The sequence below is a fragment of the Capricornis sumatraensis genome, chromosome 6 (genome assembly GCF_032405125.1).
Source record: "Capricornis sumatraensis isolate serow.1 chromosome 6, serow.2, whole genome shotgun sequence".
NCBI classification, from domain to species: Eukaryota; Metazoa; Chordata; class Mammalia; order Artiodactyla; family Bovidae; genus Capricornis; species Capricornis sumatraensis.
In genome coordinates this window covers 73,014,600-73,040,702 of record NC_091074.1, presented here as the reverse complement: position 1 = coordinate 73,040,702, position 26,103 = coordinate 73,014,600, and the positions used below count along the sequence as shown (strand labels likewise).

General features: G+C 37.9%; 1 protein-coding gene across 2 annotated transcripts in view; it reads left to right on the top strand.

Moving 5' to 3' along the window:
* ERP44 (endoplasmic reticulum protein 44) overlaps positions 1-26,103 on the top strand; it is an 89,150-nt gene that overhangs the window by 22,508 nt on the left and 40,539 nt on the right. The window contains exons 2-4 of one of the 2 annotated variants that reach the window (XM_068974218.1): positions 16,796-16,868; positions 19,300-19,339; positions 24,317-24,432. In XM_068974218.1, coding sequence (XP_068830319.1) covers positions 16,796-16,868; positions 19,300-19,339; positions 24,317-24,432 — 229 coding nt within the window. The remainder of the gene's footprint in view (positions 1-16,795; positions 16,869-19,299; positions 19,340-24,316; positions 24,433-26,103) is intronic. The other variant, XM_068974219.1, reaches the window with a different exon arrangement.

The window sequence follows — 26,103 nt, the reverse complement described above, 5'->3', positions numbered from 1 at the left end:
TTCTTTGATTTCATTCATCAAAATTTTGTAGTTTTCCTCACATAGATCTTGTATACATTCTGTTAGATTTATACTAAGTATTTTTATTTTGGATGGTGCCAATGTGATGGCGTATTTTGAATTTCATGTTTAACCTGTTTATTGCTGATTTAGGAAAGCAATTGACTTTTGTGTATTAACATTATATTCTGCAACATTGCTGTAATCATTTATTAGTTCTAGCAGCTTTTTGTCATTTGTTTTGAATTTCTGCATGGATTATCAAGTTGTCTGTAAACAAAGACAGTTTTATTTTTTCCTTCTCAATCTGCATATGTTTTATTTCCCTTTCTTGTCTTATTGTATTAGCTAGGATGTCCAGTGTAATCTTAAAAAACAATGGTATGAAGAGACATCCTTGCCTTATAACTGACCTTAGTGGTAATGCTCAAGTTTTTCACCATTACGTATGATGTTTGCTGTAGACTTCATATGTTCATTAACAAGTTGTAGAACTTCCCCTCTTTTCCTAATTTACATGAGTAGGTATTAGATTTTGTTAAATGCATTTTCTGCATGTATTTATATAATCTTATGACTTTTCTTCTCTAGCCTATTGTTGTGATGATGGATTACATTAAATGATTTTCTAGTGTTGAACTGGTCTTGCATACCTGGAATAAAACCCACTTGGTCATTGTGTATAATTCTTTCTATTTACTGTTAGACTCAGTTCACTGATATCTTTTGGAAGAGTTTTGCATCTGTGTTTGTGAAAGATATTGGTTTGTATTTTCTTGTAATGGCTTGTCTGCTTTGGTATGAAGGTAATGCTGGCCTCATAGAATGTGTTAGGAAATATTTCCTCTGCTCCTGTCTTCTGAAAGAGATTGTAGAGAATAAGTGTAGTTTTTTTCCCTTTATTAAATGTTTGGTAAAATTCACCAGTGAACCCATCTGAGCCTGGTGCTTTCTGTTTTGGAAGGTTATTAGTTATTGATTCAGTTTCTTTAATAGATGTCAGTCTGTTTAGATAGGCTGTTTCTTTGTGTGTTTTTTGGTAGACTGTGTCATTTGAGGAATTGGTCTGTTTCATCTAGGTGAGCGTAGGGTTGTTCTTAGTATCCCCTGATTATCCTTTTAATGTCCATGAGATCTGTAGTGATGTGCCCTCATTCACTTCTGATGTTAGTAATTCCTAATTATGCCAATTCTTTTATCCTTCTTTCTTTACCTCTATCTCATGGCAGTTAAGAAAAAGGAGACAGAAATGTACAAAGGAGACAGATTCTGAAATTCAGATTTCCTTGTAGCAAACCACAGTCATTTCCTGAGTAATATTTTAGTAAACAAAAACGATGTGGTGGTGATGGAGGCTATAAGATAATAACCCTTAATATATATGAGAGCTTTGAGACCATCTCTGGGGACCTTTTAGACCAGATAAGAGAAAGAGAAACCTATTTTCTTGACAAAAGTTAATTAAAATATTGTGGAGCCTATGAGGCAGCATTAAAGAGTCTTTCTTCTAATGATTATTTAATTAGGTTAGATATCTTAGCTAGTATATGGCCTTTCAAGGATGTGTTTGACATTTAGAATTGGTTTGGTTAGAAGTAACAGGACATTATGAAGATAACAGATTTTTTTAAGTTAGTAGTAGATTAATATGTTAGGCCTGTATAATAATGGAATCATGCCTGGATTTGATTAAAAATATATATTTTTACCTTAAAACATAGTACTGAAGAAAAGAAGCTAGAAAGCCTGAGTTCATTCTAAAACTAAGTGAATGTAGAAAATGGGAAACAAAAACTTTCACTGAAGAACAGTTTTTCATTGAAGGCTGTTGACGTGTCAAAAAAAAAGTCAAGTTCACATGTTTAATAGTGAAATAAAATAATTTTTTGACATATGTAGGAGATATTTCCTTCATATTCATATTCTGCATTGTAGGAATGCATGGGCTACCAGAAGAACCTAGTAAATAAGAGAGTTTAAAACTTTAAATTATGTAAGTGAAAGCATTAGTGTTTAGTTCACTGTATTATATTGTGTACTGACTGTCTTTGCCATCCTAATTCCCCACTTATCTGTGGGTTCTTAACTTTTTCTCCCAAATAAACTGCTTGTCTCGGGGATCTACTTTTGGCAGGAGCCCAAATGAAGATAAGCTATCATATTCCTCTAAAATGTCCTTTATTTTGACATAACTGCTTGCATCCTCATGGTATAACATTACGTGTATTCGTTGTTTCCTATGTGGGCTTCCCAGGCAACTCAGTGGTCAAGAATCTGCCTGCTGATGGAGGTTCAATCCCTGGGTTGGGAGTATCCCCTGGAGAAGGAAATGGCAACCCACTCCAGTATTCTTGCCTGGGAAATCCCTTGGACACAGGAGCCTGATGGGCTACAGTCCATGGGGTCACAAAGAGTTGGGAATGACTGAGTGACTAAACAATTGTTTCCTATACACTAATTCTTGGGCTTGATTAGATTGAAATCAGGTTCAGTTTTAGGGGATTAAGATTACTTCATAAGTGGTGCTTTTTATTTCCTATTGCATTCTTTCAAGAGACATTCAGTTCAGTTCAGTCCAGTCGCTCAGTCGTGTGTTAGTATATAGTTAATGCTGCAGTATGCTGTATATGAGAGTTGCTGTGAGGGGGAAACCTAAGAGTTCGCATCACAGGGAAAATACATATTTTACTTTTGTTTCTACATGAGATCATGGATGTTTATTAAACTTACTGTGGTAGTCATTTCATGATATACATTCAGTGATTATGCTTACCCCTAACACTTAAACACAGTGCTATGTGTCAATTACATCACAAGAAAACAGGTAGAAAAAAGCAATATGTGGTTGTCCTACTTGTAGAGATGTTAAGATTGTTCAGTAACAGTGTCGATGTGGTTGTTTCACATTAAGATTAATTCAAAGCTTCTGGATAGCCTAGGCAAAAAGGGACTATGACTTACTGTATAATACTTATTACTCCGTGCCCAGCAGTTATCTAGGCTTCCTTGATGGCTAAGACAGTAAAGAATTGACTTGCAATGCAAGAGACATGGGTTTGATCCCTGGGTCAAGAAGATCCCCTGGAGAAGGGAATTGCTACCCACTCCAGTATTCTTGCTTGGAGGATTCCAAGGACAGAGGAGTCTGGTGGGCTACAGTCCATGGGGTGGCAAAGAGCCAGACATGACTTAATGACTAACACTTTTTTTTTGCAGGAATTATGGTGACTCTTAAAATACTTGAGAGAAAATGTCTTTTCTTTTTAAATATGAAAGTGAAATTATTAAGTTTGATCTTACCAGATATAATATAAATACCAATATAGTGTTATTCACATCTCTTTCTCAAGCGCCTCGGACAGCACCTCAATTCAGTCACTCAGTAGTGTCCGACTCTGCGACTCCATAAATCGCAGCACGCCAGGCCTCCCTGTCCATCAACGACTCCCAGAGTTCACCCAAACTCATGTCCATCGAGTCGGTGATGCCATCCAGCCATCTCATCCTCTGTCGTCCCCTTCTCCTCCTGCTCCCAATCCCTCCCAGCATCAGGGACTTTTCCAATGAGTCAACTCTTCCCGTGAGGTGGCCAAAGTATTGGAGTTTCAGCTTCACCATCAGTCCTTCCAGTGAACACCCAGGACTGATCTCCTTTAGAATGGACTGGTTGGATCTCCTTGCAGTCCAAGGGACTCTCAAGAGTCTTCTCCCACACCACAGTTCAAAAGCATCCATTCTTCAGTGCTCAGCTTTCTTCACAGTCCAACTCTCACATCTATATATGACCACTGGAAAAACCATAGCCTTGACTAGACGCACCTTTGTTTTCAAAGTAATATCTCTGCTTTTCAATATGCTATTGAGGATGGTCATAACTTTCCTTCCAAAGAGGAAGCATCTTTTAATTTCATGGCTGCAATCACCATCTGCAGTGATTTGCAAGCCCAGAAACATAAAGTCTGCCACTGTTTCCACTGTTTCCCCATCTATTTCCCATGAAGTGATGGGACCGGATGCCATGATCTTCATTTTCTGAATGGTGAGCTTTAAGCCAACTTTTTCACTCTCCTCTTTCACTTTCATCAAGAGGCTTTTTAGTTCCTCTTCACTTTCTGCCATAAGGGTGGTGTCATCTGTATATCTGAGGTTATTGATATTTCTCCCAGCAATCTTGATTCCAGTTTGTGCTTCTTCCAGCCCAGCATTTCTCATGATGTACTCTGCATAGAAGTTAAATAAGCAGGGTAACAGTATACAGCCTTGACATACTCCTTTTCCTATTTGGAACCAGTCTGTTGTTCCATGTCCAGTTCTAACTGTTGCTTCCTGACCTGCATATAGGTTTCTCAAGAGGCAGGTCAGGTGGTCTGGTATTCCCATCTCTATAAGAATTTTCCACAGTTTACTGTGATCCACACAGTTAAAGGCTTTGGCATAGTCAATAAAGCAGAAGTAGATGTTTTTCTGGAACTCTCTTGCTTTTTCGATGATCCAGCGGATGTTGGCAATTTGATCTCTGGTTCGTCTGCCTTTTCTAAAACCAGCTTGAACATCTGGAAGTTCACGGTTCACATATTGCTGAAGCCTGCCTTGGAGAATTTTGAGCATTACTTTACTAGCATGTGAGATGAGTGCAATTGTGCAGTAGTTTGAGCATTCTTTGGCATTGCCTTTCTTTGGGATTGAAATGAAAACCGACCTTTTCCAGTCCTGTGGCCACTGCTGAGTTTTCCAGATTTGCTGGCATATTGAGTGCAGCACTTTCACAGCATCATCTTTCAGGATTTGAAATAGCTCAACTGGAATTCCATCACCTCCACTGGCTTTGTTCGTAGTGATGCTTTCTAAGGCCCACTTGACTTCACATTCCAAGATGTGTGGCTCTAGGTGAGTGATCACACCATCGTGATTATCTGGGTTGTGAAGATCTTTTTTGTACAGTTCTTCTGTGTATTCTTGCCACCTCTTCTTAGTATCTTCTGCTTCTATTAGGTCCATACCATTTCTGTCCTTTATAGAGCCCATCTTTGCATGAAATGTTCCCTTGGTATCTCTAATTTTCTTGAAGAGATCTCTAGTCTTTCCCGTTCTATTGTTTTCCTCTATTTCTTTGCATTGATCACTGAGGAAGGCTTTCTTATCTCTCCTTGCTATTCTTTGGAACTCTGCATTCAAATGGCTATATCTTTCCTTTTCTCCTTTGCTTTTCGCTTCTCTTCTTTTCACAGCTATTTGTAAGGCCTCCCCAGACAGCCATTTTTCTTTTTGCATTTCTTTTCCATGGGGATGGTCTTGATCCCTGTCTCCTGTACAGTGTCATAAACCTTCATCCATAGTTCATCAGGCACTCTGTCTATCAGATCCAGTCCCTTAAATCTGTTTCTCACTTCTACTGTATAGTCATAAGGGATTTGATTTAGGTCATACCTGAATGGTCTGGTGGTTTTCCTCACTTTCATCATTTAAGTCTGAATTTGGCAATTAGGAGTTCATGATCTGAGCAACAGTCAGCTCCCAGTCTTGTTTTTACTGACAGCACTTAGCATGTAATATATGATTCAGTGAAACATTTGTGGATTGAATGAGTGACCTAACAAAAGAATGTTTGGACCACATGTTTGTAGACTCTCTTACGGGCATCTTGGGGAAGAATTACAGTTTAGCACAAGGAGGGCAGTCATAATTTTCTCTGGGCATATATGTATGAATATTTGTTCTGGACTGTTATCTTGCCAGATCCAGTGCTAGAAACTAATTGGGAGATGGTGATGAATGGAATGTTCTCTCACACATTTCCCCATGGTCCCAGAGGGTGTACAGAAAAGGAAGAAAACAATTCTCATCTTGAATTTTCTTCCAGTTCCTATATTCTGTTAGTACTTCCATTTCTGGAAATCTGGGTTTTAGAGAGGTGGTGGTTTTATCAGAAAATCCTTTCCACACAATGATAAGCTCATTCTCAGTCCTGAAGAGTTTTTTGTAATAAGAGTATTCTTCTCTGAAGGTCAGAGAAGTGCATTGTCTTCCAGGTAAATTGATTAATCCATTTTTAGGATACAGTGAAGAACAAAACACAATTTTGACATCAATTTTTAATGGAAATTCTTGCATGATCAAATAACTAATATGTAAGAAAATGTATGAATTACAGCATTTTTTTTCTTTTTATTTTCTACGGTTGTTTTTACTGACAGAATTTGATTTAAGGGATTGTATTATTTATATTTGAATTCTTTGTTTTTGTATAGAATTTGTTTTCTGAAACATGTCTGCACCCACCGTATTTTGAGTTATTTAATGAAGAAAGTTGTGACTGTTTTAATGTTTCTTTATAAAAGCAAATTGGTTCTAACTTGTCCAAAATGCGTTGCACTGATGTTATAGGAAAGTTGTATCTGAGCGAGTTAAGGGTTATAGTAGCTTCCCAGTGCTATTCTATACTTAGTCCTGTTTTTCCCCTCTCTTTGAACTTGTGGTTCATTATAATGCTTCTGGGAATACTAACAGTGAGATGTGCCTGGATTGATACTCAGCTTCACGGCTCTTACAGTGCCTAACAGCCTCAGCTTATTTTCTCTGGGGACCGTTCATATCTTTAGCTCCTGGCAGCTAACTGCAGCCCTCTGTGTTTCTGCTGCCTGCCAGCTTAATGTGAAACCGAGAGTGAGCACACCGCCCCAGGGAGGAGAAGCACTCTGGCCCCACGGCATTGGGACTGCAAGTGGGAGGCTGCTTTGTCAGTCTGGATCATAAATGCAAGGAACCTTGTGCCTGGTACATTTCTCATTTCTTGCTATAGGAGACACACAGGTGTCCTAGGTGGTGCCAGTAGTAAAGAACCTGCCTGCCAAAGCAGGAGACAAGAGACGCCGGTTTGATCCCTGGTTCGGGAAGATCCCCTGGAGGAGGAAATGGCAACCCATTCCAGTATTCTTGCCTTGAGAATCCCATGGACAGAGGAACCTGGCAGGCTACAGTCCATGGAGTCACACAGAGTTGGATACGACTGAAGCGACTTAGCACGCGTAGGAGACACATAGCTTGTGAAGGGCTTTGAGAATCTCCCAATAGAAAGGCGGGTAAATGAAAGATTCAGCAAAAATACAGTAAGCTGTTACTGCAGAATTCCTCGCACATGTAATGGCCGCTGAGAACAGTAATGCCATAGAGAAGATACATCCTCTACTGAAGCTTCTGTTTTTTGTGTAGAAATATCTATTCAGGCAGGACATACTTTTAAAAATTAACATCAATGTAGATTTCTATTGAGATTTTAGTTCCCCATTTCTCTAAAATTGGTCAATACAAAATTCTCATGAATGAGCTTACTGTATTCATATTTGAGGGCCAAAAAACCTTGTACATGATTTAAAATGAATTTATGTGCTTGTTTGCAGAGTCAAAACTTTTGTTCTCTAAGGCCATGGTACTTCAACTTTAATACGAACAGGAGTCACTGGGAGATCTTATAAAAGTGGAGATTATGCTTCAGTAGGTGGCGTGGGGCCTGCATTTCTCCCCAGCTCTTCCATGATGCCACTGCTGCTGGTTCAGGGACCATTGTTTGAATGCAAAGTTTGAAGTCATTGGGCTATAATACAAACTCACTCACTGGAAATACTTTCTGTTTTCTAAACTCATTTACTAAATATTCTAATAAAACATAGTAAGGCTGAAGAAATGCTTTTGTTACTATAAATCTTGCCAAAAGAAATATTTAATAACCTCTTCTGCCTGGTATTAAACTGTATTAACTTCTGGTCCTGAAAGTCCCAAATCATTTATTTTCATGACTGAATTAACAGCCTTAAAATGGAACAATACAAGACATATTGGATTTTTATCCACTATTGTAGCATAGCTATTTGTAAGTGTGAGCATTCTCTGTGCTGAAGTGTCTGGAAGTCATGCCAGGGAATAGCTGAGGGAACTGGAAGACGGTATTACTAGGGTTTTGTGACAGCTCAAAGACAGCAATAGCAAGGAGTTTCTGTAGTGAATAGAAAGATCACTTCTGAGTATCCTTCTAAATCTGAGTGTGTGTATCATCACTAGTGTTGTGCTTTTCATCATTACATTATTAAAAATAAATTTTAAAATAGACTTATTTGATTACCTTCTTTTTCTCCAACATGTTAAAAATATTTATTGACTATTCCCATTTGTGAACCCCTTTTCCTTGGTTCTCACTTCTAACACCCTACCTCTAAATTCTCAGTTTATTACCACAATCTGCCCATTCATTCACTTAGTACATTGAGTAATCGTTACGTACTGGTAGGTACTGTAGTAGGTGATGTGTGGGGTACAAAGTGGAATAAAATACAATCTCTACTTTCAAGGTACTGAACGTCTCCTACAGGAGGTAAGGTAGGACAAATAATCTGTGAAAAATTAATATGTTAACAACCTAAGAAAGTGCTCTGGAGCTTCAGAGGAGAGCAAAATTAATTACTCTTGTCTGGGATCATCAGGAAAGCGTTCATAGAAAAGATAGCATATGAACTGGGTCTTGAAAACTAAATGCTTTCCTAGCTGTTTCAAGCAGAGGAAACTACATGTGCAAAGTATGGAAGCAAGAGACTAAGATGGCACATTTTAGGAACTGCAAATACTGAAGACCCCTTGCATTCTTAGATTTGTAGCTTAGAGGATTTGGACCATTTGTGAATGATCCTTGAGCAGTCATATAATAGTTTTTCTAAGTTACTGATTTTACTAATTTTATCCCCTTCCTAAGGGCCCAGTGTTTCAAGTCAATGCCTAAGGCTAGTGATTGGTTTAGCTTAGCATTCATATCTTGGTCCATCTTTATTTTTCCCTATTCATCTCTCATTCCACTCTCATTTTACCACCTGTTATATGGGAGATCATTATTAATGCTTATTAATAATTTAGGATTTGTGAAGAGATAGTTACAGTTGCTCCCAGTTACCAAGAATCTACTACAAATAGGCTGACCATATATAATATATAATTTATTGTCCAAACTGGGACCCTTCTGAAAGAGAGTGGTGCTATTAATAATATTCCAGGGCAAAAAGCCTATACTGGATTTGTCTCAAGCAACCTAGAGTATATGACCAACTAGAATGTATGGTCACTGTTAACTATACTTTATGTTACTTGGAGTACAGAATATGAATGGGAAGCAGTATGATGTGATTTAGGAATGCTAGTGTGGGTACTTTGTGAATGGTCCTAAATGCAAGCTAAGGAGTTAGGCTTTTATGCTGTAGACAGTGAAAAACCACTGGAGATTTTTTTTTTTTTTTTTTTAGGGGCAGAGGAATCGATATATGCAAAGCAGAATTCAAAAAGATTAGTCTGGACTCTGTGGGTAGGTTGGATTGAAGGGAGATACTGATTCAGGGAGTGTCATTTAAGGCTCTTTTCAAATGGTAACCACTCAAATGGTTTTAATGTACTAGGAAAATGTATTTATTTATTTTAAAAATTATGCTGAGAATTTTAATGATTCACTTCCAACATGTGTTATTATTGATGTTAGTTGTACTTCTAAAGAAGATCCTGTTGGGTTGACATCTTGTTCAGTTAATGTTTTTTTCAAAAGAGGAATTGCATTAGGGCTTAGCAGTGAGTGCCAGAGCATTTTATATGTATTAGTATTATAGCATTTTTACATGTTAATGCTGTAACAGTAAGTTTGACCTCACATTGAGAGAAGGTAAATAATAAATCTTCCAAGATTTATTTCCAAAATACTTTTTTAAAATCATGTAACTAACTTTTCATTGTATCTTTTTTTAAATTGACATCTAATCTAGAAAGAATTTTAGTTTTGCAGTAACTCCCATTTCCCTAACCTACATTTTTCCTTTTTCTATGCTTGCAGAGCAGGTTGGGCTTTGCAGGGGGGGAAAAGGCATTTTCTGCCAGGAAAACCAGATAAAGCAATGTGGAAGAAAGAATTAATCTTTGAAGGATTGATTATGCAGTAGTGGAAAAGAGAAAAGTAACTGGCTACTGAGTGGCTTAAAAATTGCTGTGGAAATACAGCTAGTGCACTGGTTTTACGAGCCAGTTGCGTGGCCATAAAGGGTACAGAGACATTAAAGGAAAGGCAGGCTTTTCACTTCCCAAAGATATCTCAGTATTTAAAAGCCATCTAATGAAGAAAATATTCTTTACTTGCTGAAGAAGAATCTCCTATTTATTTATTTTATACATTTTGAGAGGTTACTTTCCATTTATAGTTACTGCAAAATACTGGCTGTATTTCCTGTGTTGTACAATATATCCTTGAACTTGCTTAAGCTTGAGCTTACAACCGATATAAGATGATTGGCAATGCTTCTTAATTTTCTTGGCAAGAAAATGAGCTAATGAACTGGAAAGAATGACCAGTTTGTAAACTGTTTCAGAAATTTGTGTCTGTATATTTATGTATGTTGTAATATTTCATCATTAGAGGCTAAATTCTCCAGGACTATTAAGTGCTATTGAAGATTTCTATGTAGGCTTTTGTTGTTTCTTTAAGAAAAAATTAAAAGTTACCTTAAAGTATAAATTTTAAAAAATGATTTTCATCCTTCCTTCCTGGTTTAGAGCTACTTGTCTGTATTTTACTTAAGCACTATAGCATTTGACATATAAAGATGTTTCCCCAGGAGAATCTTGTTTCTGCCTATGGCTGACATGAAAAGAAACAATTTGTCAGACTAGTGGGGCTTGCTAACAATTCAAATAAACAACCTGTCTTTCCCCTCATATTGTGTATTAATAGAAATGTTAATGATAAATTGCCTCCTTTACACCCTACAGTGAGGAGAGATTACTGGGTCAGAGAGTGTGTGCTTGCTTTGGGCCCCCTTAAACACAGCTGTTAGCGGAATCTGTCTTAGCAGTTGCATGCTCATTGGCACTATGCTTCTTATGTAATAGTTATGTTTAATACAGCCAAATTGATTGTGCCTAATTTTTGTCACTGTCTAGCTTGTAAAAAGCAATTAAGTTTAGAATATGCTTCTCTGTAAACATGTGTTTTGATAGGTGGTGACTAACTTCAAAAATGGGCTTCCTTGGCTTATACAGCTGAAGATCATGATCATATCTGTGTGACTCACTTTTTTCTCCAGTTCTTATTGCCACCACTAGTTTGAGAGCTCTTGAGATAGAGCATGCATATTATATATGCCTTATGCTTTTGTGCCCTCAGCACCTAGCAGACACTGTCAATGACTGTTGAGTTATTTAATGACTTGACTTTGCTAATGACCAGCTTTGTTGCTCTATGATATTTTTATGTGATCTTCTTGAATTTTTTTCAACATACAATCCATTCTAAAATCTTGGGGTATCAATACTGTTGTTAGAAACAAGACAACAGACCCCAAGTAGAGTTATTTATGCTAAGCTCCACATCACCAAACCATGGCTTCACTTAATTACAGTTGAGGTTCTTCCAGAAATGAACTCTAAACCAGTCAATCAGGAGTCACCTGATTATCAATTTTTAGGTGACCTGCCAGATAGACCCACTACCATCCTCTAAAGGAAAGTAAATTTGCAATAACCAACCAACTTTTTTTTCCTTTGCCTAGTATAATGTCCTTGTTCCTTCTCCCCTCTGCCTAAAAAGTCTTTCATTTTGTACGGCTCCTTGAAGCTCTTTTCTCTCTGCTAGATTGGATGCTGTGTGATTCAAATTTATTTCTGCTCATACACCCTTAAACATTTTAATGTGCCTCAGTTTATCTTCAAAAATTTTATATAGTTGTCTAGAGCTAGTCATACACTGATGTGGGAAAAGATTTGTTAATTGTGGTATGGGTAGTAAGTAATGACTAGTGAGGGAAATCTGAGCTTTCCAGTTGATTTTCAAGGTATTGAAAATAGTGAGATTAGTATATAAGTAAAATATTAGGGGATTTTAAATTATCTGGCCTGCTTTCAGGAGAGTATAATTTATTGGTAGCTAATAGAAATAATGTCAGTGATTGACTGCTGGTATGGCATCACTGACTCGATGGACGTGAGTCTGAGTGAACTCTGGGAGTTGGTGATGGACAGGGAGGCCTGGTGTGCTGCAATTCATGGGGTTGCAAAGAGTCGGACACGACTGAGCAACTGAACTGAACTGATGGTAACTTGAAAATAAGACTAGTATTATTCTCAGGCTTTTTCTAAGAAAAGAATGAATTTATAGAAATATTTCAAAAATTACAGGCTTATTTAGCTACATCAATATGTGTCTTTATATTACTTAGAAACTGAGTGTTGGTGAATTATAAAATTTTAAATTGTAACTGTTGTGAGTACCAAAGGCATCCGTGAAATGAGTGGGCAGAAGAATGTCTTTGGTACCTTGATCAGGGTCTAATGTTAGTTGTCATTTGATAAAGAGCAGTGGTTCAATGAATGGATTTCCACACATAAACAGGATTGAACCAAAAACTGTCCAGATAGCAAATGGAAGCAATTTAAATATCCATTGACAGAGGAATGGATGAAGATGTGGTACATGTATACGATGGAATACTACTCATCCATGAAAAAGAATAAAGCAGTGCCAATTGCAGCAACGTGGATGGGCCTAGACATTGTCACACTATGTAAAATAAGTCAGACTGAGAAAGATGAAGATCATATGATATCACTTAATGTGAAACCTAAAATGGTACAAGTGGAACTTATTTACAAAACAGAAATAGAGTCACAGATGTAGGAAACAAACTTATGGTTCCCAGGAGAGCGGGGGAAGATAATTCGGAGATTGGGGTTGACATATACATACTACTATATGTAAAATAGATAACTAAGGGAATTTCCTGGTGGGACAGTGGCCAGGATGCTCCACTTCCACTGCAGGGGACATGGGTTTGATCTCTGATCAAGAAACTAAGAATCCCACATGCCACATGGCCAGAAAAACAAAAAAGAATTGGGGAAAAAAAAAGATAACAAATAAGTACCTAATGCATAGCACAGGGAACTCTACTCAATACTCTGGAATGGCTTATATGGAAAAAGAATCTAAAATAAGGAAAGACTAGAGATCTCTTCAAGAAACTTGGAGATATCAAGGTAAAAGTTCATGCAAGGATGGGCATGGTAAAGAAGAGAAATGTTAAAGACCTAACAGAAGCACAAGAGATTAAGAAAAAGTGATAAGAATACACAGAAGAACTATGCAAAAAGGGTCTTAATGATAACCAGATAACCATGATGGTGTGGTCACTCACCTCGAGCCAGACATCCTGGAGTATGAAGTCAAGTGGGCCTTAGGAAGCGTTACTATGAACAAAGTTAGTGGAGGTGATGGAATTCCAGCTGAGCTATTTCAAATCCTAAAAGATGATACTGTTAAAAGTGTTACCCTCAGTATGTCAGCAAATTTGGAAAACTCAGCAGTGGCCACAGGACTGGAAATCGTCAGTTTACATTCCAATGCCGAAGAACGTTCAGACTACCACACAAGTGCGCTCATTTCACATGCTAGCAAGGTTATGCTCAATATCCTTCAAGCTAGCTTTCAGCAGTACGTGAACCAAGAACTTCCAGATGTACAAGCAGATTTCAAGGAGGCAGAGGAACCAGAAATCAAATCGCCAACAATCCGTTGGATCATGGAGAAAGCAAGGAAGTTCCAGAAAACATCTACGTATGCTTCATTGACTATACTAAAGTCTTTGTGTTGATCACAGCAAACTGAAAGATTCTGAAAGAGATGGACATACCAGACTACCTTCCCTGCCTCCTGAAAAACCAGTATGCAGGTCAAGAAGCAACAGTTAGAACCAGACATGGGACAACAGACTGGTTCAAAATTGGGAAGGGAGTATGTCAAGGGTATATATTGTCAACCCTGCTTATTTAACTTACATGCAGAGTACATCATGCAAAATGCTAGGCTGGATGAAGCTTAAGCTGGATTTAAGACTGATGGGAGGAATATCAACAATCTCAGATACACAGATGATACCACTCTAAAGGCAAAAAGTGAAGGGGAATAAAGGGCCCCTTGATGAGAGTGAAAGAAGAGAGTGCAAAAGCTGCCTTAAAGCTCAACATTCAGAAAACTAAGAGTGTTGCATCTGGTCCCATCACTTCATGGCAAATAGATGGGGGGAAAAATGAAAGCAGTGACAGATTTTATTTTTGGGGGGCTCCAAAATCATTGCAGATGGTGACTACAGCCATGAAATTAAGACACTTCTTCCTTGGAAAGAAGACTATGACAAATCTAGACAGTATATTAAAAAACAGAGACATCACTTTGCCAACAAAGTTCCCTGTAGTCAAAACTAGGGTTTTTCCAGTAGTTATGTATGGTTGTGAGAGTTGGACCATAAAAAAGGCAGAGTGCCGAAGAATTGATGCTTTCAAATTGTGGTGCTGGAGAAGACTCCTGAGAGTCCCTTGGACTGCAAGGAGATCAACTAGTCAGTCCTAAAGGAAATCAGTCCTGAATATTCATTGGAAGGACTGATGCACATCAACATGCACAGTCCTGTTTGTACTTTTGGGCCATATGCAATGTTTCAGACTTTTCCTTACAGCTTGCTGCCAAAGCAGGTGTGGGTCTCTTTTGGAAATTAATACTCAATTTCTCCCTTTATCCTCTTTCCTGGTTTTTGTATGTATTCATTCCTTGGTTGAGTTTATTTTTCATGGACTTGTTCACCAGTCCCACCAAGTATGATGTTGAAACATCTCTCTTTCACTCATTGTATTTATCAAATTACTTATTGCACTGGATGCCATACATGATTTATTTGATTTTGTCTTTGTTACTTAATGCTTGTTTCTCCATTAGAAGTAAACTTTCTGAGTGCAGAAACAAAGATAAAAACACATAGTGTATTAAAGATGGATCCTAAAAATAAAATACACTAAACATTCAGTTCAATTCAGTCACTCAGTCGTGTCCGACTCTTTACGACCTCATGAATTGCAGCAAGCCAGGCCTCCCTCACACTCATCTCCATTGAATTGGTGATGCCATCCAGCCATTTCATCCTCTGTTGTCCCCTTCTGCTCCTGCCCCCAATCCCTCCCAGCATCAGAGTCTTTTCCAATGAGTCAACTCTTCGCATGAGGTGGCCAAAGTATTGGAGTTTCAGCTTTAGCATCATTCCTTCCAAAGAACACCCAGGACTGATCTCCTTTAGAATGGACTGGTTGGATCTCCTTGCAGTCCAAGGGACTCTCAAGAGTCTTCTCCAACACCACAGTTCAAAAGCATCAATTCTTCGCTGCTCAGTTTTTTTCACAGTCCAACTCTCACATCCATATATGACCACTGGAAAAACCATAGTCTTCACTAGATGGACCTTTGTTGGCAAAGTAATGTCTCTGCTTTTGAATATGCTATCGAGGATGGTCATAACTTTCCTTCCAAGGAGTAAGCATATTTAATTTCATGGCTGCAGTCACCATCTGCAGTGATTTTGGAGCCCAGAAACATAAAGTCTGCCACTGTTTCCACTGTTTCCCCATCTATTTCCCATGAAGTGATGAGACCAGATGCCATGATCTTCGTTTTCTGAATGTTGAGCTTTAAGCTAACTTTTTCACTCTCCTCTTTCACTTTCATCAAAAGGCTCTTTAGTTCTTCTTTGCTTTCTGCCATAATGGTGGTGTCATCTGTGTATCTGAGCTTATTGATATTTCTCGTGGCAATCTTGATGCCAGCTTGTGCTTCCTCCAGCCCAGCGTTTCTCATGATGTACTCTGCATAGAAGTTAAATAAGCAGGGTGACAAGCCTTGACGTACGCCTTTTCCTATTTGGAACCAGTCTGTTGTTCCATGTCCAGTTCTAACTATTGCTTCCTGACTTGCATACAGATTTCTCAGGAGACAGATCAGGTCTTCCCATCTCTTTCAGAATTTTCCACAGTTTGTTGTGAACCACACAGTCAAAGGCTTTGGCATAGTCAGTAAAGCAGAAATAGATGTTTTTCTGGAACTCTCTTGCTTTTTCAATGATCCAGTGGATGTTGGCAATTTGATCTCTGGTTCCTCTACCTTTTCTAAAACCAGCTTGAGCATCTGGAAGTTCACAGTTCACGTATTGCTGAAGCCTGCCATGGAGAATTTTGAGCATTACTTTACTAGTGTGTGAGATAACATTACTTTTTAAATAATACAACTTTTTAAAATAAGTAAGCAGTTGTTTGTTTAGTTTAAAATCATGCCTTTTCTTTGTTTCGTAGATGGCAATCTGAAATTTTCTTTGAATTTAGTGTCTTAGACATGTTAAAGTGGACACACTTATTTTACCTACTCTTACTCTCTTCTTTATAGCCTCTCACCTTCACATTGTTACCACCTGCATGTGAAGACCAGGCAAGAAGGGCTTTTGGTTATCAATTTGAAAAGTCTTTCTTGAATTCTTTTCAGTATTTTGTTCTGTCTTAGAAGCATGGTGGGTTAGAATCAGCAAACTTAGCCTTGGTTTTATATTCTTTCAAGACTGTTAATAATCTGGCAATTTTTTTTCTAGTGGCAGCAGAGATAAAGTTGTTGAGAATATTAATTTAAAAGAGTGAGTACATTTTTAATTTTGAAAATTGTTTAGAAACAGTTTCTTTTATGTATTTAGAAAGAAGTATAGGAAATCTGCTGAACCCCGTTTCCAGGCTTGAGAAGTTGTACTGCTCCTATTTCAGTGATCCCATGAAGAGTTAGAGTAGATAATAAGGATTAAAACAACTTGGTAATTTTTTAACTAGTGGAACCAACTTAGTTTGTAAATTTTCTTTTTAGACTTTCAGCATCATTTGCCTTTTGTAGAAACATTTATTAATTTCACGTTTTTTAAATTTCCAGGTAACTTGGGTTTTTACTCCTGTAACAGCTGAAATAATAAGTCTTGATACAGAGAATATAGATGACATTTTAAGTAAGTACCTTCATATTTTTAAAGTATACTTTCTTTTCTATTAAGAATTAGTTTATATACAAAAACAAAATGAAATCTCAGTTACCTAAAACAGTTGAAGAGCCAGCATTCTGATTAATTCCATGGTGTGTGTGTGTGTGTGTGTGTGTGTGTGTGTGTGTGTGCATATGTATTTAAGCACTTTTCATTTTAGTTTTTGGTAAAATTTCTTAAAATGTGTAAGTCTGCTTTCCTGTCTTACAGGTAAACTTTTAGTCTTGTTTTGTTTCTTTGCCTTGTCATAAATACCACTCTTAGAGTATTTTGTTGCTTAAAGACCAGCAGTTTCCACTGTGCAGTATTATGTTAATGACGTTAGGACACAGTCTACAATTTTTTTGTATGTGTGTCTTTTTTAGCTTTTAACTATATCACGTACTCTGATTTCTTTTTTTGTCATTGATCCAATTAAGTTTAGTAAGTCTTTTTGCTTGTTTGTTGACAGTGTGATTGTAGATTCAATAAATTTGGGGGAAGACATTTCTTCTTCTTTTTAGAAGAAGTAGAGGGAAGGTAAAGATGTGGTTAATAGGAAAATCACAACTTAGGAAATTTAAGAAAATGTACTGTGGATAAATGATGTCTTTTTTAAAAAAACATTTCATTTCACCCACTGGTTTGAGCAAAACTAAAAATAATGAAAGATAAAAGCATTATTCATTGACCATCATATGTTGTCTTGTTTCCTTGGAACTAGTTTAAATGCTAGAAAGTCTATTCCCACATTGTGGGATTTCTTGAGAGAAACTTTATTTTATTTTATTTTTTAATTTTTATTTTACTTTATTTTACTTTACAATACTGTATTGGTTTTGCCATACATTGACATGAATCCACCACGGGTGTACATGCGTTCCCAAACATGAACCTCCCTCCTCATAACATCTTGAGAGAAACTTTAGCCTGTATCAGTGTCACATAGAGGACCTATAATACCAGTATTGATAGGCCTGCCCCCAGTTTCTGATAGAAATCGCTAGACCCAACCTAGGAATTTGCATTTCTACAAGTTCCAGTGTGATGCTGGTGCTTCTGGTCCCAGGAATCACAGTTTGAGAACCACTCTGCATTAGTGAATAGTACGTGGATAAAAAGTGCTTTAAAGATATTAAATAAAAAAGGAAAAAGAGAATTGAAACTCACAAATCATCTTCACTCCTTTCATCTTTCACATTCTAGAATATCTTTGTGGGTATGATTTGCGTGTGTGTGTGTGTATACGCGCGTGTGTGCGTGTGCTTGCGTGCGTGTGTGCGTGCATGCAGTTTACTGAGTATTGAGTTTTTTTTAGATTTAGGCAAAAGGAACAGATATCTTTCTCCTGTCTTCACATCTGGATATGCAAATAATACTGTTATATTTTGCAACAGAGAATAAATGTTAAAGGAGTAGGAACCAGAAAAGGTACATCTTATGCAACGCTGTTATTTGCAGATTACTTGTTGCTACTAGCTGGCATCTGAGTTTTAGAAATAGCTTAGTTATACAAGTCTGTTCTCTGAAATAGGATTTTATTGGTTGGCCAAAAAGTTTGTTTGGGTTTTTCAGTGACATCTTTTTTTTTATGTTTTTTAAATGATTTTATTTATAGTTATGCAGGGTCTTCATGCGGCGGGGGCATTTCTCTAGCTGTGGCGAGCAGGGGCTGCTCTTTAAGGGGGTGTGGGCTTCTCACCGCGGTGGCTCCTCTCGGGGAGCACAGGCTCTGGTGCCCAGAGACCTCAGTACTGTGGCTCCCGGGCTCGAGAGCCCCGGCCCAGTGGCTGTGATGCATGGGCTCAGCTGCTCTGCCACGTGCGGTCTTCCCAGACCAGGGGTGAAAAGCCCTGGGGCCTCTAGCGAGTGCCTGCCCCTCCCTCAGTTGTGTCTGACTCTTTGCCTGCCAGGCTCCTCTGTCCATAGGATTTCCCAGGCAAGATTACTGGAGTGGGTTGCCATTTCCTTCTCCATTTCAGTGACATCTTAAGGAAAAACCAAATGAACTTTTTGGCCAGTGCAATATTTGCAGAGCTAATTCTCAGTTATTCATGAATATGGAAGGTCAAAAAGTGGATTAATAAAATCCAGATCACTCCACTTCACTTTTTATGAAAGTAGGCTATTTAGTAGCTTACTTGCCTGATCTGAGCTTGATTCTCTATTTTATATTCATTCAGTGGAGGTATTAAGATGGTGGATATAGAGAAAAGGAATAGGGGCTCCCACAAATTATGTAAGCCATTTTTGATGCTATGTACAGGTTTCTGAGTGAGAGATAACTTAATAGTTACTGTGTATTTTTAGTGAGCCTTTAAAATAGAAAAGGCTATGATGAAAACCATTATCTTGAATTGTGTCATAATTATGTAGACACAAGTAACTTAGGTTGTTTGGTTTTGTTTTTCAATTTCAGACAATGCTGATGTTGCTTTAGTAAATTTTTATGCTGATTGGTAAGTAATACCTTGTTTTGGTGGGGAGGGGTACATCATTAAGGGTTTTGGGGTCAATTTTGTTTTTTGCTTTTAACTTTCTAGAGGTGATTTTTCTTTGCTAGAAAGGAGTAAGTAGGGAAGCCTCTTTCTTCTGTAAGACAATATTCCATAGACAAAATTAATAATTCAGGTTCATTCATTCATAGATGAAGCAACTTAATTTGGTGAGCATTTGTTTTAAGAGAGACAATATACTGATTCCATCATCCCACATTTTAAAATCACGTTACAGAATAGCTCAGATTTCTGTCTTACTCAGTCTGTCTGTCTCTCTTTGTCTCTCCATCTGGCACTCACACATGCATACACACATGTACATACTGCAGTTGTCTGTTTTTCCTTACTGAGGAAGTAGGGCAGTGTTTGGAGGTGAGGATGTGGGTATGGCAGATTTAGAAGGAAAAATAATGTTGATATTTTGTAATGCATACCATCTACTACTACTTCTAGGAAGCCTTTACTCCTTTCCCTGTCTGAATCGGATTCTGTCTTGTGTGTTCATATAGTTCCCTATGTCCCACATTCTTTTCTTACTACATTGTTTTGTCTTCAATCTCTGTGTTCCAGCAAATCAATTTTGAGGGCAGAGATAAAGTTTTTCTTAGTGTTCCCAGCATTGAGACAAGGGCACAGTATATTGTAGATGTTAAAGAATGTGGCATGGGGATAGAAAGAGGGGTACTTCAGCTGGAGAGAAATTTGAAACAACTCACATCATCCTTACTCCTAGACAGTCTATATCTTATATGACCCTTTTAGGCTTACCACCTAGCAGGTGCCTCTACCCCTACATCAGGCCACACATAGTCCTGCAGTTTACCTAGATATCTATTAACAGTCTTAGCTTACTTCCTCTGCTTCTGGTCTTATATGTCTCCATTCTTTTTGCTACAAAGTAAGCCAGAGTACTCTTTCCTAAAGTGCAAATTAGATTAGTTTACACCTCATCTTAAAAACCTTAAATGTTTTCCATTACTTTTAGGTGAGTCCCTTACCTTGGCCTGGAAGGCCCCTGGTGGCCCTGTTCCTTCCTACCTCTGCTGCTGTATCTCTTGCCTCTCTCCATTCCCACATTCTGTTCTGTTACGTTTCTGTAATACTCTGTATCCTTTCATCACTGACCTTTAGTCATGGTATTTCTGTCTGAATGAATCTCTCTTCTCTCACCCACTTGTTTACTTCATTAAGTCTGAACCATCCTTCAAGTCTTAGATTAGACACCACTTTCTCCAGGCCACCTTCCTACATCATGCCCCTACCCCTACTCTCAAATATAGTTAGGAACCCTTTCTATATCTGCTCATAACCCTGCATACTTAGCCAGTCATAACACTTGTATGCCACGGTTTAGTTGGTGCCTCCCTCCTATATCATTAACTTTGTGAAAAGTTACCATATCTATCTTTTTTTCAACATGAATCACCAAGCACTTTGCATGACAGTTGGCAGATAAGTGCATAGTAAATATTTACTGGGTCAACAATGTATAGTATCTGTATTTAAAGAACTTCAGTAGAATGTTGAACATATACAGAGAAAATACCATTTATAAAATGTAAAACAGAAGATAGTTTCCGAAGTAAATTAGGATTGTCCAGATGTAACATTCAGAGAAGGCGATGGCACCCCACTCCAGTACTCTTGCCTGGAAAATCCCATGGGCGGAGGAGCCTGGTAGGCTGCAGTCCATGGGGTCGCTAAGAGTCAGACATGACTGAATGACTTCACTTTCACTTTTCACTTTCATGCATTGGAGAAGGAAATGGCAACCCACTCCAGTGTTCTTGCCTGGAGAATACCAGGGATGGTGGAGCCTTGGTGGGCTGTTGTCTATGGGGTTGCACAGAGTCGAACACAACTGAAGCGACTTAGCAGCAGCAGCAGCAGCATATGTAACATTAACCACAGAATGTGGTAGAAAATTATTGAATTCAGTCCACTTTAAAAGTAAACAGATTCAGAGGAATATTTTCCCATACTTACCTGACTAGATTGTGGCAGAGTTGAAACTGTTGGGTTGGCCAAAAAGTTCATTTGGGTTTTTCCATAAGATGTTGCAGAAAACCCAAATGGACTTTTTGGCCAACCCAGTAGAATGCAGTTACCTTGATGGAGGGGTTTTGTGTGTTGTAAGAAAGAGAAATAGAACATGCCACCAACCTTGTTGTGAAAAAGCAGATTGGAAATGTGGACTAACTACAGTTATTTGAGAAACCTTTTACCAAAGAATACTTGGAGTTGCACATAAGTTAATGCTGTTTTATTCAATGGAAAAAAACGTGGATAACTTGACATAGGACTTAGACTTACACTGCGTGGCCTCAAAGTCAGGATTCTGAGTTCCCTCTGGGAGTTGTGGATCTGGCACAGCTTAAGGAAGAATTCTCTAACAGAGTTGCCTAAAAATATAACTGAAAGGACAGTAAACCACAGTAGAACTTAATAATGCTGTTATGTGCCAGGTTCCTTACATACATTGTTTTTAATGCTCAGAACTACTCTCCAGGTAGGTATTATAATTTCCATTTTAGATTGAGGAAATTGAGGCTCAGAGAGGTCGTTCGGCTAGTAAGTGGTGGAACTGAGATTTAACCTCAAGTATGTCTGACTCTGAAGCTTATTTTTTTCCCACTAGGTTATACTAGTAAGTGTCCTTAAATTGTCCCCTCAAAGACTTTTGCCTCATTTGGTTGATTCGTAAAGGGTTGATTTCAAGTACTAGATACGGAGATTGGATTCAGATGACTCTTCAGTTCAGTTCAGTCGCTCAGTCATGTCCAACTCTGCGACCCCGTGAACTGCAGCAAGCCAGGCCTCCCTGTCCATCACCAACTCCCAGAGTTCACTCAAACTCATGTCCATTGAGTCGGTGATGCCATCCAGCCATCTCATCCTCTGTCGTCCCCTTCTGCTCCTGTCCCCAATTCCTCCCAGCATCAGAGTCTTTTCCAATGAGTCAACTCTTCGCATGAGATGGCCAAAGTATTGGCGTTTCAGCTTTACCATCAGTCCTTCCAAGGAACATCCAGGACTGATCACCTTTAGAACGGACTGGTTGGATCTCCTTGCAGTCCAAGGGACTCTGAAGAGTCTTCTCCAACACCACAGTTCCAAGGCCCTGTTAATAGATCTATTTGCTTTGGTTGTGTCACTTTTGTAAATGTAACTTTATATTGCAATTGAAGTTTTATTTTATCTTCCCCTTTCACCTTTTGGTATTATAACTGAGCCTGTTTTAATAGGATAAGTGCTATAAGTGCTTATTGAGCAGCAAACTGGATAATCCAGAAAGGAGCCCTTAATATCTCTCTTTTCTTGCCCTTAAATCAGGATTCTTTACTAAGCCATATCCTAATTTCTTCAAGAAATCATCATGCAATCCTTACCCCTTGCCTCCCTGGCCCTCTAGAACCCAGAAACCTGTGACCCTAGCCTGTCCAGTTCCTCCATCCTACCAATTTATTCATTTAACAGAAATCTACTGAAATGCTTATTAGAATATGTAGTCTCAGAATAAGACACGGTCCCTGATGTCTGCAGACCCCACCCACCTATCCCAGATGGGAGAGATTTAAGAATGCTAGAAGAGAAAAGAGCCACTTGAAAGCGAGAGATTGAAGATACAGATTGTGTCTCCTTGGTATTTCTGACATCTCATTAGGAAGTCAGGTGAGTGGGCTAGAAGAGTTACATACAAAGAGAAATAGGGAGGAAGTATAAAGTTTGTATCCTGTCATAGACTTTATATTTTTCTTAAACTATAATTAATATGTATGACCTAATTGCGCTTCCCTGGCTCAGACAGTAAAGAATCTGCTTGCAATGCAAGAGATGTGGGTTTGATCCCTGGTTTGATAAGATCCTCTGGAGAAAGGAATGGTTATTCACTCCAGTATTTTTGCCTGGAGAATTCCATGGACAGAGGAGCCTGGTGGGCTATAGTTCATGGGGTCGCAAAGAGGCAGACATGACTGAGTGACTAAAACTTTCTTTCTTTGACCTAATTACATGTGGATGAGAGTTCACAGGCTTCATTTAGGTACATTTCTTGATGGAAAAGGGCTCTGGAAACAATAGTAGGAATTATAGTTGTATTCTTGTTGTTGTTGTTAATAAACACTCAAAACCTTTTTCATATGAAAATAACCATTCTAGCCCAGCTGCTTGTGTGCTGATTCTGATTCTTCTCTTTCTCATCAGGTGCCTTTAATGACTCAGAGGATACATTTGTGAAGTAGTTGGCTTGATCAAGGGGCAGTCGGAATTAGAAGTCTCATGTTTCTAAAATATTGTGGGGTTTATGGCCCCTTTTAAAAGTAAAGGCAGAGCAGAAAACTACAGACAGAGGACATATGGATAGGAAGTCTCCTTTGAGAATTAAAAAAGTTTGCTCCTGAACTTAGTATGTTTAATAGCTTATACTACAAAAGCCTATTTGAACAAGAGGTAGATTTTGAGAGGAAACAGTTCAGTCTACACCATATGCCATTTTCGTATTAACTTGCCTATGAGATTTGATTGAACTTGTCAGGTGAATCAGTCTAATATTTGCAATAAACTTATCATTTTAAAGACTTTGTAGTCTAAAAATATGTTCATTATTCAGAGAAGCTAATTTCCTTTATAAATGCCTGAGACTCAGTAATTACAGATCCAAGTAGATACATTTTAGAGGACTTAATCTCACACTTGTTTCATTGCCTCTGTGAGAGATCCATCTTTAAATTATTTGTACAGTCTGAAACGGAATAGTCTTTGAATTTCAAATTGTTTTCATCTCCAGTGAATGACATCAGGAATCCTGAATTAACAGTGTGATTGTTAATTCTGTTTATTGTACATATAGTAAATACTAAATATAAACAGATAAAAACAAAAATAAAATTTTATTGCTTCTACTTTTCAGTTTTAATTGGTATCCTTTTCTGTGTGTAGGTGTCGTTTCAGCCAGATGTTGCACCCAATTTTTGAGGAAGCTTCCAATGTCATTAAGGAAGAATACCCAAATGCAAATCAAGTAGTCTTTGCCAGAGTTGATTGTGATCAGCACTGTAAGTACCTCATAGGAAGTCTGGAAGAAACTGTCCTGTCCCCACCTCTCCTACACACACACACACATACCCACACACTTTTTTTTAATGCTCTAAGTAGAGAACAAGACAAAAATGCTCTTGACTTTAGTTAAAATATTAATATTTAATCTTTATGTATGGATACTTGCAATACAACTTTCCATTTTGCCTGTGTGAAGGATTAAAAAAAAACCTTTTTCATTAAACTATAGTAGGGCAAGCATGCAGGTAGTAAATCACTGTGGTTTTCTACCAAAGCAAATACCAAAATCAATAAATAAAATTGATATATAGGCTTAGGAAAGAAAATGATTTCTGTTAGTTTTAGAATCATGCAAAAATACCATTTGTAGTCATTTCAAATAAAACAGTCTCAGATTTTTGTGTGATTTCTCTTATATAAAAGATTCTACTAGGATGTCTTAAACTATCTTTGAGGTATAATTTGCTCTAGTTACTGATTAATTTTGAGAAACTTGGGTTAGTCCTACTTAGAACCCAACCTCTTGGACTTCATTTGTCTCACTGGTGCTTTCTTTGTAAAATCCTTATAATTTTCTGTATACATGACAGATTTCTCCAGTGTGAGCCAGGGTGCTTACTTGGAGGTTTCTTCCTGAGTGCTTTCGTTATCCTTGAATGTAACTCTCTCAGAGTGCCAAAGTCATTGCGCTTTGTGGTTCTGCTTCATTGTGTCTTGGTTGTCTCACCAACTGTAATGTCAGTTCTTCAAAGGCAGAAACTATTAGCTTTGTTTTTAAATCTCCCTTTTGTTAATAAGTGGAGACCAAATTAATTCTTTGAATCTCAAGCATCTGAGTGTTTCTGGGTGACAAAGATAGCTCATTAAAAAAAGTACTGAGTTATTGGTAAGTTGGCCTGAATTACAGAACATTCCTATTCTGCAGATTTCCTGTCCTTTACATTTCACCTGACAAGACTGTGTGTGTGTGTGTGTCCGTGCACATGTTTGTATACACTAACTTTTCACTTTGCTGATGAGGAAATGGAAATAAAGTGACTTAACCAATGTCATATAGCTTACTGTCTAGTCAGGGCAGAATTCAAATCCAGATCTCCTGACCAAATGCCTTCCCAGACCCATTTACTTCTTTTCCATTCAGTTCAACAAATGGTTTGGGGATTTTCTGGTAAAGCCCTGTGCTAGGGAGAAACAGCTGACAGCAAAGTATTTCAAAATCTCCTAAACCATGCCCCACATATCTGTCTGCTGAGGTTCACAACTATATAAGAGGAAGGGAGCAAGAAAAGGTTGTGAGTGCAACCATGGCCTGCTTTTTGGATCTTTCCTCCCACCTTTCCCTGACAGAGAACATGAGGTTTTTGGTGTGGGCTCTCATTTCAAAATTTTCTATTCTTAATGTATTTAATTAGAACAGACAACAGTCCCTACTTTGACTGAATTTGGATTATAAGATCTGAAATTCTGCTCTCAAGCTTACAGTTATTAGAAAAATTAACTTATTTAACAATACATATCATTAATTCTAACAGATTAGTGAACATAAATAAATCTAACATCATTGCTAGTAATCTTTTTATGGGAGTAAATAGCCATAATTAAGATTTTTTTTTTTAATTCACTAGAGACATCTACAGAATTAGTTTCTTAATAGTGAAAGTTATATC